Consider the following 12,500-nt stretch of genomic DNA (forward strand, 5'->3'; position numbering starts at 1 on the left):
ATAACTCTGAGTGGACACAGGGGGACAAGGAGAGAGCAGAAGTTATAACTGAGTGGGCACAGGGGACAAGGAGAGAGCAGAAGTTATAACTGAGTGGACACAGGGGACAAGGAGAGAGGAGAAGTTATAACTCTGAGTGGACACAGGGGACAAGGAGAGAGCAGAAGTTATAACTGAGTGGACACAGGGGACAAGGAGAGAGGAGAAGTTATAACTCTGAGTGGACACAGGGGGACAAGGAGAGAGCAGAAGTTATAACTGAGTGGGCACAGGGGACAAGGAGAGAGCAGAAGTTATAACTGAGTGGACACAGGGGACAAGGAGAGAGGAGAAGTTATAACTCTGAGTGGACACAGGGGACAAGGAGAGAGCAGAAGTTATAACTCTGAGTGGACACAGGGGACAAGGAGAGAGCAGAAGTTATAACTGAGTGGACACAGGGGGACAAGGAGAGAGCAGAAGTTATAACTGAGTGGACACAGGGGACAAGGAGAGAGCAGAAGTTATAACTGAGTGGACACAGGGGACAAGGAGAGAGCAGAAGTTATAACTGAGTGGACACAGGGGACAAGGAGAGAGCAGAAGTTATAACTGAGTGGACACAGGGGGACAAGGAGAGAGGAGAAGTTATAACTGAGTGGACACAGGGGACAAGGAGAGAGCAGAAGTTATAACTGAGTGGACACAGGGGACAAGGAGAGAGCAGAAGTTATAACTGAGTGGACACAGGGGACAAGGAGAGAGCAGAAGTTATAACTGAGTGGACACAGGGGACAAGGAGAGAGCAGAAGTTATAACTGAGTGGACACAGGCGACAAGGAGAGAGGAGAAGTTATAACTGAGTGGACACAGGCGACAAGGAGAGAGCAGAAGTTATAACTGAGTGGACACAGGGGACAAGGAGAGAGCAGAAGTTATAACTGAGTGGACACAGGGGACAAGGAGAGAGCAGAAGTTATAACTGAGTGGACACAGGGGACAAGGAGAGAGCAGAAGTTATAACTGAGTGGACACAGGGGACAAGGAGAGAGCAGAAGTTATAACTGAGTGGACACAGGGGACAAGGGGAGAGCAGAAGTTATAACTGAGTGGACACAGGGGACAAGGAGAGAGGAGAAGTCATAAAAATGCCCCCAACAATATTTCAATAAAGCTTTACATTAAGCTTACTATTGTAAGCATTTGATGGCTGCTTTTATTGGAAGTATATGACAGTACTACTGGTTGACTGTATATTTAGTGAATCTCACCCCTAACCCTGGCATGTTGTACAGCTTTCCTCATACACATTTTCCATTTCAAAATTCCATACTTTTCCAGACTCAAGTTCCCAGACTTCTCCGTCAGACCATATTTGACATCTGAGTACAGAAGGGCGTCACCTTGTGTTGAAAAGTGGTGGTGCACATGGTGGGCACATGGTGGTACCACATGTGCCCATTGCAACTCTGAAGAACTCCTCGAGTGAAGACTGAACAGCTCTGACAGGAATGACAGTGGCTCACAGAGTTTGACAGCTGCATGACACTTTTGAGGTTGTGGGTTCGAGCCTCAATCAGTCAGGAGGTTTGAAAGTGGACGCCCGGACGAAAGACTGAAAAGCTCTGAGAAAACATACGTCTTAAGAAGTGGCTCAGAGAGTTTGTTTGCTGTAGGGATGCACCGATCCACATGTTTTCACTTCCGATCCGATTCCGATACCTGAATTTGGATATCTACCGATACCGATATTATTCCGATACCGATATCTTTCTTGAATATACAGTATAGGCAAAGATTTGTCCAATTAAAGATTTTTTTTTTAATATACCTTGCAAAAAGCAGACAAAATTAAGAAAATATACAAAGCAAAGAAGGATACTATTATACATGGGCAAATTACGGCCAGCGCTGGAATTGCAAAAAAAAGAAAGAAAAAAAAACGATTCCGATCCGTGAATTATGTCAGTATCGGCACCCGATACCGATATTGGATCGGATCGGCCCCATCCCTAGTTTGCTGCCCTGCACTATTGAGCTCGTAGGTTCGAGCTTCAGTCAGGGGAAGGTCTCCTCCCCGACCTCCACAGAGATCTGAGCAGGGGATGATGAGAGAGAGGAAACCACAGACTGCTGAACATGACATTCATGACTTGTGAAGATGGTTTTCAGCAGTGCGTGTCTCGTTTCTGTTTCAAGGTGTCGCCACACAGCAAGAAGGAGCAGGGTTCAGTCCTGTTTGTGTGCAGGTTTCCCTCCAGGTGCTCCGGTTTCCTCCTTCACTCCAGAGACATGCAAGTCAAGTGGATCAGTGACTCTAAAAGGGGGCATGTTCACAGCCGGCATGTTTGGAGCCGTCTATTCTAACTCTGGGGAAATTAACTCCTGTTCTGTAGTTCAGTCCACCTGGCCAGGTGAGAACAATATCAAAGTGTTCTTCCAAAGCCAACTGCAGTGTGGTTTGTTAGGAGTGAGAATGTAATCTGAACTGACCCCCCCCCACAAATCACCTCACAACTTGGTTTTCGCTTTGAGAAACATGTCGAAGAAGCTGTCTGAGATGGCCAAGTCATCAAAAAATAAAAGATACATCAATATCAATCCTAACCCTTAAATTAAAATTAAAATGGAAAAAAATTAATTTGAGAAAAAATAAAACAGAATTTGGAACAAAAATAAAACAGATTTCATATGGCCCTATATATGGCGCCTCCAAAATCTCTAACCTGGCAGGATGACATGTTACCAAAACTTTGCTTGGACAGTAACTGGACAATGTGAACCAAAACAAACAAACTACAAAAATGGAACAAAGTAAACTTTTCCGCAATGGCTCGGACCAAAGACAACAAACTGTTAATGTGATCACACACTTAATTTCCCGTAAGCATAAATGTTAGTTTATCTGTCTGTTTGTAGTCCTCATGCTGCACCCAGTGCATGCTGGGATTGAGTTTGAAAAGGATAAACCGGCTAGAGAAAATGAACGAGGTACGAGCGTTTAACATTACAGGTTGTGAATACGATCTGACACAGGTCTGCTGAAGAGTTCAGTTTGACGGCTTTTGAGTGTGAGAAAGTTGAGGCTTCGGGGGGTCAAAGTTCACACTGTACCTGTGTTGTTGATGGCGTGCGTCCAGAGCAGGTGGGCGACGTCGTGAGTCCAGGCCTCCCTGTCCTCCCTGCTCTGCGTCTGCAGCGTGAGGCAGTCTCTGGTCCGAGGAGCCTGTCTCACCCACAGCTCAAACTTCACGCCCTCCTCGCCCACACTCTGAGTCAGACCCATCTCGCCCGCCTGCAGCCAGAAGACACAGAAGAAGATTGAGAACAACCTAAAGGAAGAGTTCACACAAAAATGAATTGTGTCATCATCTACTCCTCCAGAGTTCCAAAAATACCTACGGTATATTTATATTTACACATTATTTACATCACTTAGTGCAAATCGGAACTAGATTTGATTGATTTGCTGATTTTGCTGATTCTATTCGATTGTTTGTCTGTTTTGGTTTTGGAACTCAGTTCTCCATTGACTTCAGTCGTTTTGGAGAAGGTTGCTCCAAAGTGGTGCTGGCAACCTCCCCGTCAGGGGCGGACTGGGATCATAATTCAGGCCGGGCATTAGATATCAAGCAGGCCAGGCCGATACGGGCCGACGCGCATGCCGGCGTCTGAAGGGCGGCGGTGAAATTTTTTGGCCGTTTGAAGCCCAATTTGGGCCGTTTGAAGCCAGATTTGGGCCATTTGAAGCCCAAATTGGGCCGTTTGAAGCCAGATTTGGGCCGTTTGAAGCCCAATTTGGGCCGAGTCCAATTTTACAATGAGATGCACCCACTTTAACCCTGAATAAAGTAATAAAACCACTAGTAAACCAGTAGGCGGTGCCTGGCCTGCTGTTCAGTGAGTGGCCTGACTGCGGGCCAGGCCAGGCCACCGGGCATTTGCCCGACGTGCCCGATTATGCAGTCCACGCCTGCTCCCCGTGCAACTTCACCTGTTTGATTTGGCACGAGGCTCAGATGGGGCAACTATTCATTTGAGCAATCAGATCAAATAATCAGCAAACTCAACACGACAAAAACAAAGTGTTTGGATGAACGGAAAGTTGATGGAAGTGATGATGATGATGATGAAGTGATGATGATGATGAAGTGATGATGGGAAACAAATGTATAGATTGAATGGCCTCGTGTGTTCTGTCTGTGTGTGTGTGTGTGTGTATGTGTGTGTGTGCGTGCGTGCACGCGCGTGCGTGTGTGTGTGTGTGTGCGTGTGCGTGTGTGTGTGTGCGTGCATGTGTGTGTGTGTCAAGTCTGGCAGCAGCTCGTTTGTCTTCATTTGCTTTCAATTTCATCAACTCTGGAAGTGGACTTTGCTCAAAATCCATCAGAGAGAAACAGTGAGAAATGTAGAGATAAAGACTAAAGAGAGTGTGTGTAGGTGTGTGCGTGTCCGTGCGTGTGTGTGTGTGTGTGTGTGTGTGTGTGTATGTGTGTGTGTGTGTGTGTGTGTGTGTGTGTATGTGTAGGTGTGTGTAGGTGTAGGTGTGTGCGTGTGACGTGTCCATGCGTGCGTGTGTGTGTGTGTAGTAGGGGTGTCAAAAATAATTGATTATAAGATGCATCGCGATGCGGATGTGCACGATTCTGCATCGATTCACAAATGTCAAAAATCGATTATTAAAGCAGCTACGAGCAACTTTTTCGATTGTTATTAAACAGTATAATTACAATATTGATGCATCACATCTTACCTATAATAGTAGCTGAGATCAAAGCCGTGTGAATTGGAGATTGCTCCCTTAGATGATTATTAAGTCTGTGTCTGTCTAAACTCGCGTCAACAGGGGGCTCTCTCTCTCTCTCTCCTTAACGCCGGCCCGGATAAACCCGGAAGTGAAACCCGGAAGTGAAACGCAGCTGCCTGCCTACCCCGTTCGCGCTGCCTAGCAACATAACATAAACAATATGAACGCCACGCATACTCTCGGGAACATCTCTCGTTATATTCTAACAGGTTTTTTGGAAGTTATTTTGTGGTTATGGCCGAAGTGGCTGCTGGAAACCGTTTCATTTCACTTCCTGATCTTCCCTGGCCACAGACAGACTACACTGGCCGATTCACTCGGGGTTCAAGCGAGACTACTCTGCATTGGTCTCAGCTACTATTATAGGTAAGATGTGATGCATCAATATTGTAATTATACTGTTTAATAACAATCGAAAAAGTTGCTCGTAGCTGCTTTAAGGATTTTTTTTTTTTTTTTTTTTTTTATAATCGAATAAAATATAATGGAAGTACATGCATTTGTTTATTTTAATTATGGATCATAATACAATGCAATTCCAAATGCACTTTTATTTTAAAAGTAGCGCCACACAGTGAGAAAAAATAAATCATGTATTGGGGAAAAAAGTGATGCATCGATTTAAGATACATCGAGATGCATCGATAATCATTTTATAATCGAATCGTAGCCCTCTGAATCGTAGTCGAATCGAATCGTGAGGCCAGTGAAGATTCACAGCACTAGCGTGTAGGTGTGTGTGCGTGTGCGTGTGTGTGTACCTTGATGCTGTGTTTGTAGCTGTAGGCGGTGCGTCCGGGGCCCAGGGTCTTCTGCTTGGTGAAGATGATGATGTGTTGGTAGAGGAAGACGCTCCTAAGTCCCGCCCTCTTCCTCCTCGCCCCCCCGCACACAGACAGCTCCCCGTGACGCACCAGCTCACCACGCTCTGCCACGGGCACCTGCAACACACACGCACGCACACACACACACACGCACGCACACACACACACACGCACACACACGCACACACACACACGCACGCACACAACACACACACACACACACACGCACGCACACACGCACACACACATTAGGATGCACACATGGTCTATGGCCTGAGGCTGAAGCTCAAGGCCAAACTGCTTGAGATAATATCTTAATATCTATCTTCACTTGGTCTCGTGTGGAGTTTTAAAATCAGCGTTTCCAGTGAGGTGGAATAATGATGCAGGTTCATCTGTTGTATCTGTGAGGATAATTTTGAAATAAGGACGATCACTCTGCCCCTTCTTGGTAACACTTTCTATGAAGCCCGTGTCTATAATAGATTATAATCATGCTTATAACACATTATAATGCCATCATAATGCATTCTACGTGTAGCTGCATGCAGAGACAGTTATTTAAGCAATATATCACGAGAGCAAGTGTGTTGTGGTGAATATATCCCGCTGATAAGCTGTTATCCCACGAGGCCGCAGGCCGAGTGGGATAACAGCTTATCAGCGGGATATATTCCACAACACACGCTGCTCGAGTGCTATATTGCTTTTATAAAATGGTTTCCAAGTATAATAATATAATAATAATAATACTATAAGTCCGACTGGCATTTTATTCTGATAGAGTCAGTTGAAACACTACTGTAAGGCGGGACCTCTAGCAAGAAGATAGACGTGCGGGTGATTTGATTGGATCGTTCTGGAGACTGAAGTCGACATTGGCCAATCCTGGCGCTTGCTGAGAGCTTTTTGCAAAGCCCGACACCAGAGCCGTATGCCGACACCAAGTAACGTTACGTCTTATTTAGAAATGCGGGGTTAAGAGTGAGGGCGTGCGAGAGAGGGGTTAAGACATTAGCCCGCGTCTATTCTTGTACAAAACATCATTTTCTGCGAAGTATTAGTAAAGTTATAAGCGAAGATCGATTCACAAGGATCTGAAAGCTGTCTCCGCCATTTTGTTTTTGAGGTAACCAAAGCCTAAGAGAGTTGCGCCATCATGCGTCTGGCTGCAAGCGAGTAGCTTTTTGTTTTGACACTACTGTAAGGCGGGACCTCTAGCAAGAAGATAGACCTGCGGGTGATTTGATTGGATCGTTCTGGAGACTGAAGTTGACATTGGCCAATCCTGGCGCTTGCTGAGAAGCTGAGAGCTTTCTGGAAAGCCCAACACGGAGCTCGAGCGCAGAGCTGCCTTTTAGTAAGAGAGTTGCCATGGCAACCAATAACCCATGGCCATGGGTTATTGAACTCGGTTACTGGAATTATACAATGACTGTGAACCAATCAGATTGCTTGATTTGAGAGAGCCGTTTTATAAACTGGTTTATAACATTACTCATAATCTGTTAAAGCTTGATGACAGATTGTAAGTAATGTGTTTATAACCGTCTACGCGTGATTATAACCATACTCATAATGCATTATGATGGCATTATAATGTGTTATAAATAAGTATGATTATAATGTATTATAGACACGGGTGTCATAGAGAGTGGTACCCAATTCTTGAAAGGAAGCTGCTTTGCTTCGGAAAGACGTTAAATCATCTCAGGCGTTGAAAGTGGGACATGGCGCTCTCACCGGACAGGGTTAGGGTTAGGGTTAGGGCGCTCTCACCGGACAGCCCACGATGAGGTCGCTGGCGCGGAGGTCCTCTCCATGCCGCTGGGCGTGTCTGAGGATGGAGAGGGCGGAGTCGGAGGCGGGGTTCAGGCCGCCCAGCTCCTCCAGAGCCTCGCAGTACTGCTCCAGCCGCTGGGTGGGCGCCTGCAGCACGTGGGGGAAGGAGAGGGGGGAGAGCGGGGAGGCAGGGGGGAGCCTGGACTGTGAGGGGGGAGGGAGAGAGAGAGAGGGAGGGGAAGAGAGGGAGAGAGAGAGAGGGAGGGAGGGAGAGGTTGTTGAAACAAAAAAGTAAAAAGATGTGAATGTTTGTGTGAGTTTTCGTGTGAATCAACAGTAGACATGACAACAATTGACCTTTCCTAAGTCCCGCCCCTTTTTGCTATGTGCTCCAATAGCAGTTGGGCAAGCTTGCTATTGGTAGTGACAGCCTTTGGAGCCAGCCTATGATGATGTCACAATTCACTCTAGCTGACTTTCACTAAATCCACACATATTCAAACTGTGACAGTTCCCACAACGTTAACACTACATACATATTACATATAACATATTTATAACATATTACACTACATACATATATTATACATCAAACTCTTCAGCTACTTCTGCTCTCACTCACAGTGTCTAAATATAAATATCAGGGATATGATGTATAGTTTTTGAGATATTAATATAATATTAGATATTGTTGACAGCTTTTACACTCTATTTCACACCTGTTGCTGCTGAAAGTTGACCAAGGAAAAGGGGCGGGGCATAGGAAAGGTAAATGAGGCTACTTTCATTGAAAAGAAGTGTTTTGTGCGACTGCAAAAAAATCATTTGAGTTCCAACATACTGACACTCTAGAAAATAGTTGAAAAAGTTAAAGTGCGTTGGAAGTTGTTTGCAGGATTTATCTCACCTCGTCAGAATTTTGGTTTAAAACAAAAACGATTGGAAGGCTGAATATGAGACTAAACGACTTAAGATAATGCATATCTTTTTGCAGTGTTTTCTTGTTCAAATCAACCTCACTTTGGTCTCAATGAGTCTTCAGCTCCCTGAAAATGTGGCTAAATGAATGGACATGTGGTGAGTTTCATGTATGTTTTCATGTGTTTTGAAAAGTCATTCTGGTTGAATTACCGTAAATTCCGGACTATAAGCCGCGGCTTTTTTCCCGTTTTTTGGCCCCTGCGGCTTATATAACGGTGCGTCTTATCTATGGATTTTTTCAGAAAAAAAAAAAAAAAAAAAAAAAAATCTCTCTTTTTTAGCACTCTTTCTAACTATAAATCCACTTCTGTTTTAATTTCCTCTCTTGCCCTCTTTTCACCACACCGCGGACACTGTGTGCACTGTAAAAATAAACAACGGTGGTGTTGTGTTATGTTGTTTTGTTGAAATGTTACGGTAATACGGTAAATGGGAGCTTCCTCAAACAGCCATCTCTTTCCCGACAATCCCCTCTGTGCGTGACCACTTACATATGGTAATTACGGTAAGCAAACGGCCACAAGCCCATCAACTCCCTCCCCCGACTACCAGGAGAAAATCACAAACTTCGGCGAATTCACACAAAGGAAGATCAAGGAATATTCCATCGAACCGGAGCAGATCATAAATATGGATTTAGTGCCTTTGACGTTCGACCTGCCACTCACTCGGACTGTTAACAAGAAGCGCCCTGGAGGATTCTTTCACCAAAAAAAAGCTTTGCTCGTTCTCGACAGCATGAGAACGAGCAGTAGATGATCATGAGGTGGTTTTTCAGACGTGTCGATATAGCAGTTTATCGCAAAAGTGTAATGGAAACACATTTTTCGCATTTGCACGTCATGTGACCCATATTATCCCTTGGAAAAGGAGCGGAAAATAAGTTTGGTAAGTAAGGTTCGATAGCCGTGTCAAAACCTCCGCAGCAAGTGGAAAACTTTGAAGCAACGCTACCTAGCAGAAAGACGAGTGTTGTGCAAAAGCGTAGCCGGGCAAATTAGATAATGTTTAATGGCAGAAATCGGTCCATGGTGACAGCAGGCTGCCTGTGTGCGCGCATTTGGCACAGCGGCGAGATGAGAGGATGAAAAGCACACACTGGTGCGGTGGTGCTGTCTGAAGTGAATACAGTGACTGTGAGTAGGCTAATACATTGCACACGTTTCAGGTGCAATTATAGAACCAAATCAGCCTTTTCCCCCCTCCATCTCTAAATCGGACCAGTTGTAGGCTATTAGGCTACCTTTTTTCCTCTGCCTGTCGCGCTGACTGCATTCACGCAGCCAGCAACATTTTGCGACTCATTTTCTTTTGAATTGATAATCAGGCTCGTTTATATGCATTGTAACTTCATGTTGGGATTTCCATTGACCATTGGTTGGATTTGAGCATGCAGGGGACGGGATATGGGGCAGATCCCCGTGCGTAATCACTGTGGCAGCTGCTGCAACGGGGAATCACTCAAACGCAACTTCAATGGAAACGCCTACAAGTCGCAATTGTACATTGTCGAAGTTGTAGAAATATCGCAATTCTTTTGCGAAAAACTGTAATGGAAACACAGCTATAGATGAAGAGGAGTTCGTTGGTTTTGAGTGACAATGAAGGAGAGAGGAGAGTGGTTGACGAAGCCACCCTGAACCTGTTCGTTTCCGACACTGAAGATGAGGACTTTGGTGGTTTCAGTACGCAGGAAGAAGAGGAAGACGAGCATTAGTGACTTGACTTCTCTGGTTACAGGTTTGCTGCACATATAGCCTATTGTTGTGTGATTTTGTCTGGGGATTAGTGACCTGACTTTTGTTTTGTTTTGTTGAAATGTTAATAAATGGGAGCTTCCCCAAACAGCCATCGCTTTCCCGACATTCCTCTCTGTGCACGAACCCTTTCATATGGTAATTAAACATCAAAACACCCGCGGCTTATAGTCCGGTGCGGCTTATAGAAGAAAAAAATAGTCAATTTTGGTCCCGCGGCTTATACACCGGTGCGTCTTATAGTCCGGAATTTACGGTACTTTTCTTTTTTGATGCCGCATTCCTCGGTTTGTTAGCTGCAACTTTCACTTGAGATTCAAGTCAGGAACGAACGTCTAAAATCAGGAAATGTTTTGATTTTAAACGCTTTTTTGGTTGGAAAAAAACAGGACTGTAAAAAAACACTTGTACGACATTTCTCTCTCTTTCAGGGGATCTAAAACCTAACCCAGCGTTTCAAATGACACGTTGAAGTAGAAGTAGTTTGGACACATCGTCCATCTCAGTGGTGATGAACCCACGTGCCAAACAAATGAAGGTCATACATCAAAAACCAAAGTAGAGTCTGCTCATTGCAATGCTCCCTAAAGTGTATTTATTACCAACTAGTCCCCAGGCTCTTCATCAGACTGAGGAGTGGATTAGTCCTCAGGCTCTTCATCAGACTGAGGAGTGGATTAGTCCTCAGGCTCTTCATCAGACTGAGGAGTGGATTAGTCCTCAGGCTCTTCATCAGACTGAGGAGTGGACTAGTACCCAGGCTCTTCATCAGACTGAGGAGTGGACTAGTCCTCAGGTTCTTCATCAGACTGAGGAGTGGACTAGTCCTCAGGTTCTTCATCAGACTGAGGAGTGGACTAGTCCCCAGGTTCTTCATCAGACTGAGGAGTGGACTAGTCCTCAGGCTCTTCATCAGACTGAGGAGTGGACTAGTCCTCAGGCTCTTCATCAGACTGAGGAGTGGACTAGTCCTCAGGCTCTTCATCAGACTGAGGAGTGGACTAGTCCTCAGGTTCTTCATCAGACTGAGGAGTGGACTAGTCCCCAGGTTCTTCATCAGACTGAGGAGTGGACTAGTCCCCAGGTTCTTCATCAGACTGAGGAGTGGACTAGTCCCCAGGCTCTTCATCAGACTGAGGAGTGGACTAGTCCTCAGGTTCTTCATCAGACTGAGGAGTGGACTAGTCCCCAGGTTCTTCATCAGACTGTTGAGTGGACTAGTCCCCAGGTTCTTCATCAGACTGAGGAGTGGACTAGTCCCCAGGCTCTTCAACCGACTGAGGAGTGGACTAGTCCATACGCTCTTCATCAGACTGAGGAGTGGACTAGTCCTCAGGCTCTTCATCAGACTGAGGAGTGGACTAGTCCTCAGGCTCTTCATCAGACTGAGGAGTGGACTAGTCCTCAGGCTCTTCATCAGACAGAGGAGTGGACTAGTCCATACGCTCTTCATCAGACTGAGGAGTGGACTAGTCCTCAGGCTCTTCATCAGACTGAGGAGTGGACTAGTCCTCAGGCTCTTCATCAGACTGAGGAGTGGACTAGTCCTCAGGTTCTTCATCAGACCGAGGAGTGGACTAGTCCCCAGGCTCTTCATCAGACTGAGGAGTGGACTAGTCCTCAGGTTCTTCATCAGACTGAGGAGTGGACTAGTCCTCAGGCTCTTCATCAGACTGAGGAGTGGACTAGTCCATACGCTCTTCATCAGACTGAGGAGTGGACTAGTCCCCAGGCTCTTCATCAGACTGAGGAGTGGAGCGCAGGGCACGCTTGGTACTGAATAGGAGCATTGCAGTGGACTCCACTCTGTCTCTCTCTGGCTTTTTGCAGGAATCCACATTTGTTGCCACATGCACCGCTGTCATCTTCATCACCACTGCCATCATCACCACAGTGATCATCATCATCATCATCATCGTTAGCCTGAACGCCCGTTTCACATCGATCGCCATCACAATAACCATAATCACTCCTGCCTGCCGCCGTCATCCAGAATGTGCTCAAGCTGTTTCAGGGATGCCAGTTTGTGAATGAGCTTATAGTGCCTCCTTGTGGTGATTTGTCAGCATTGCACTATATCAGAACCTCAATGTAGCCTCAAAGATCTGTCAACTCCTTGTAAAGTTCCCGTAGCAATCAGATGAACCAGTGATGCTGTGAATGCATTAGTGTGACTTAATTATATCTTGCAAGCTTACTTATTTAATTACTTTGCACACAATCCTTCTTTAATGAGTGCAGCTCGTGTACATTAAACATGTCATTAGCTTGACTGTGTAGCAGCTATACAGCTCTTTTTTAATTGCCACCACTGTATGGAATAAAGCAACTTTAATTGGTTTGTGCTTGTGATGTGTTCAAAATAGAGTT

At 45.5% G+C, this 12,500-nt stretch overlaps 1 protein-coding gene across 1 annotated transcript in view; it reads right to left on the minus strand.

The window, feature by feature from the left end:
- arhgef40 (Rho guanine nucleotide exchange factor (GEF) 40) overlaps positions 1–12,500 on the minus strand; it is a gene marked incomplete at its 5' end in the record, with an annotated part of 54,384 nt that overhangs the window by 8,739 nt on the left and 33,145 nt on the right. Inside the window, 3 exons of the mRNA XM_083640246.1 lie at positions 3,094–3,274; positions 5,548–5,727; positions 7,390–7,596. Of these exons, the coding sequence (XP_083496372.1) occupies positions 3,094–3,274; positions 5,548–5,727; positions 7,390–7,596 (568 nt within the window). The remainder of the gene's footprint in view (positions 1–3,093; positions 3,275–5,547; positions 5,728–7,389; positions 7,597–12,500) is intronic.

The sequence above is a fragment of the Poromitra crassiceps genome, assembly GCF_964638095.1.
Source record: "Poromitra crassiceps genome assembly, chromosome: 7".
NCBI classification, from domain to species: domain Eukaryota; kingdom Metazoa; phylum Chordata; class Actinopteri; order Beryciformes; family Melamphaidae; genus Poromitra; species Poromitra crassiceps.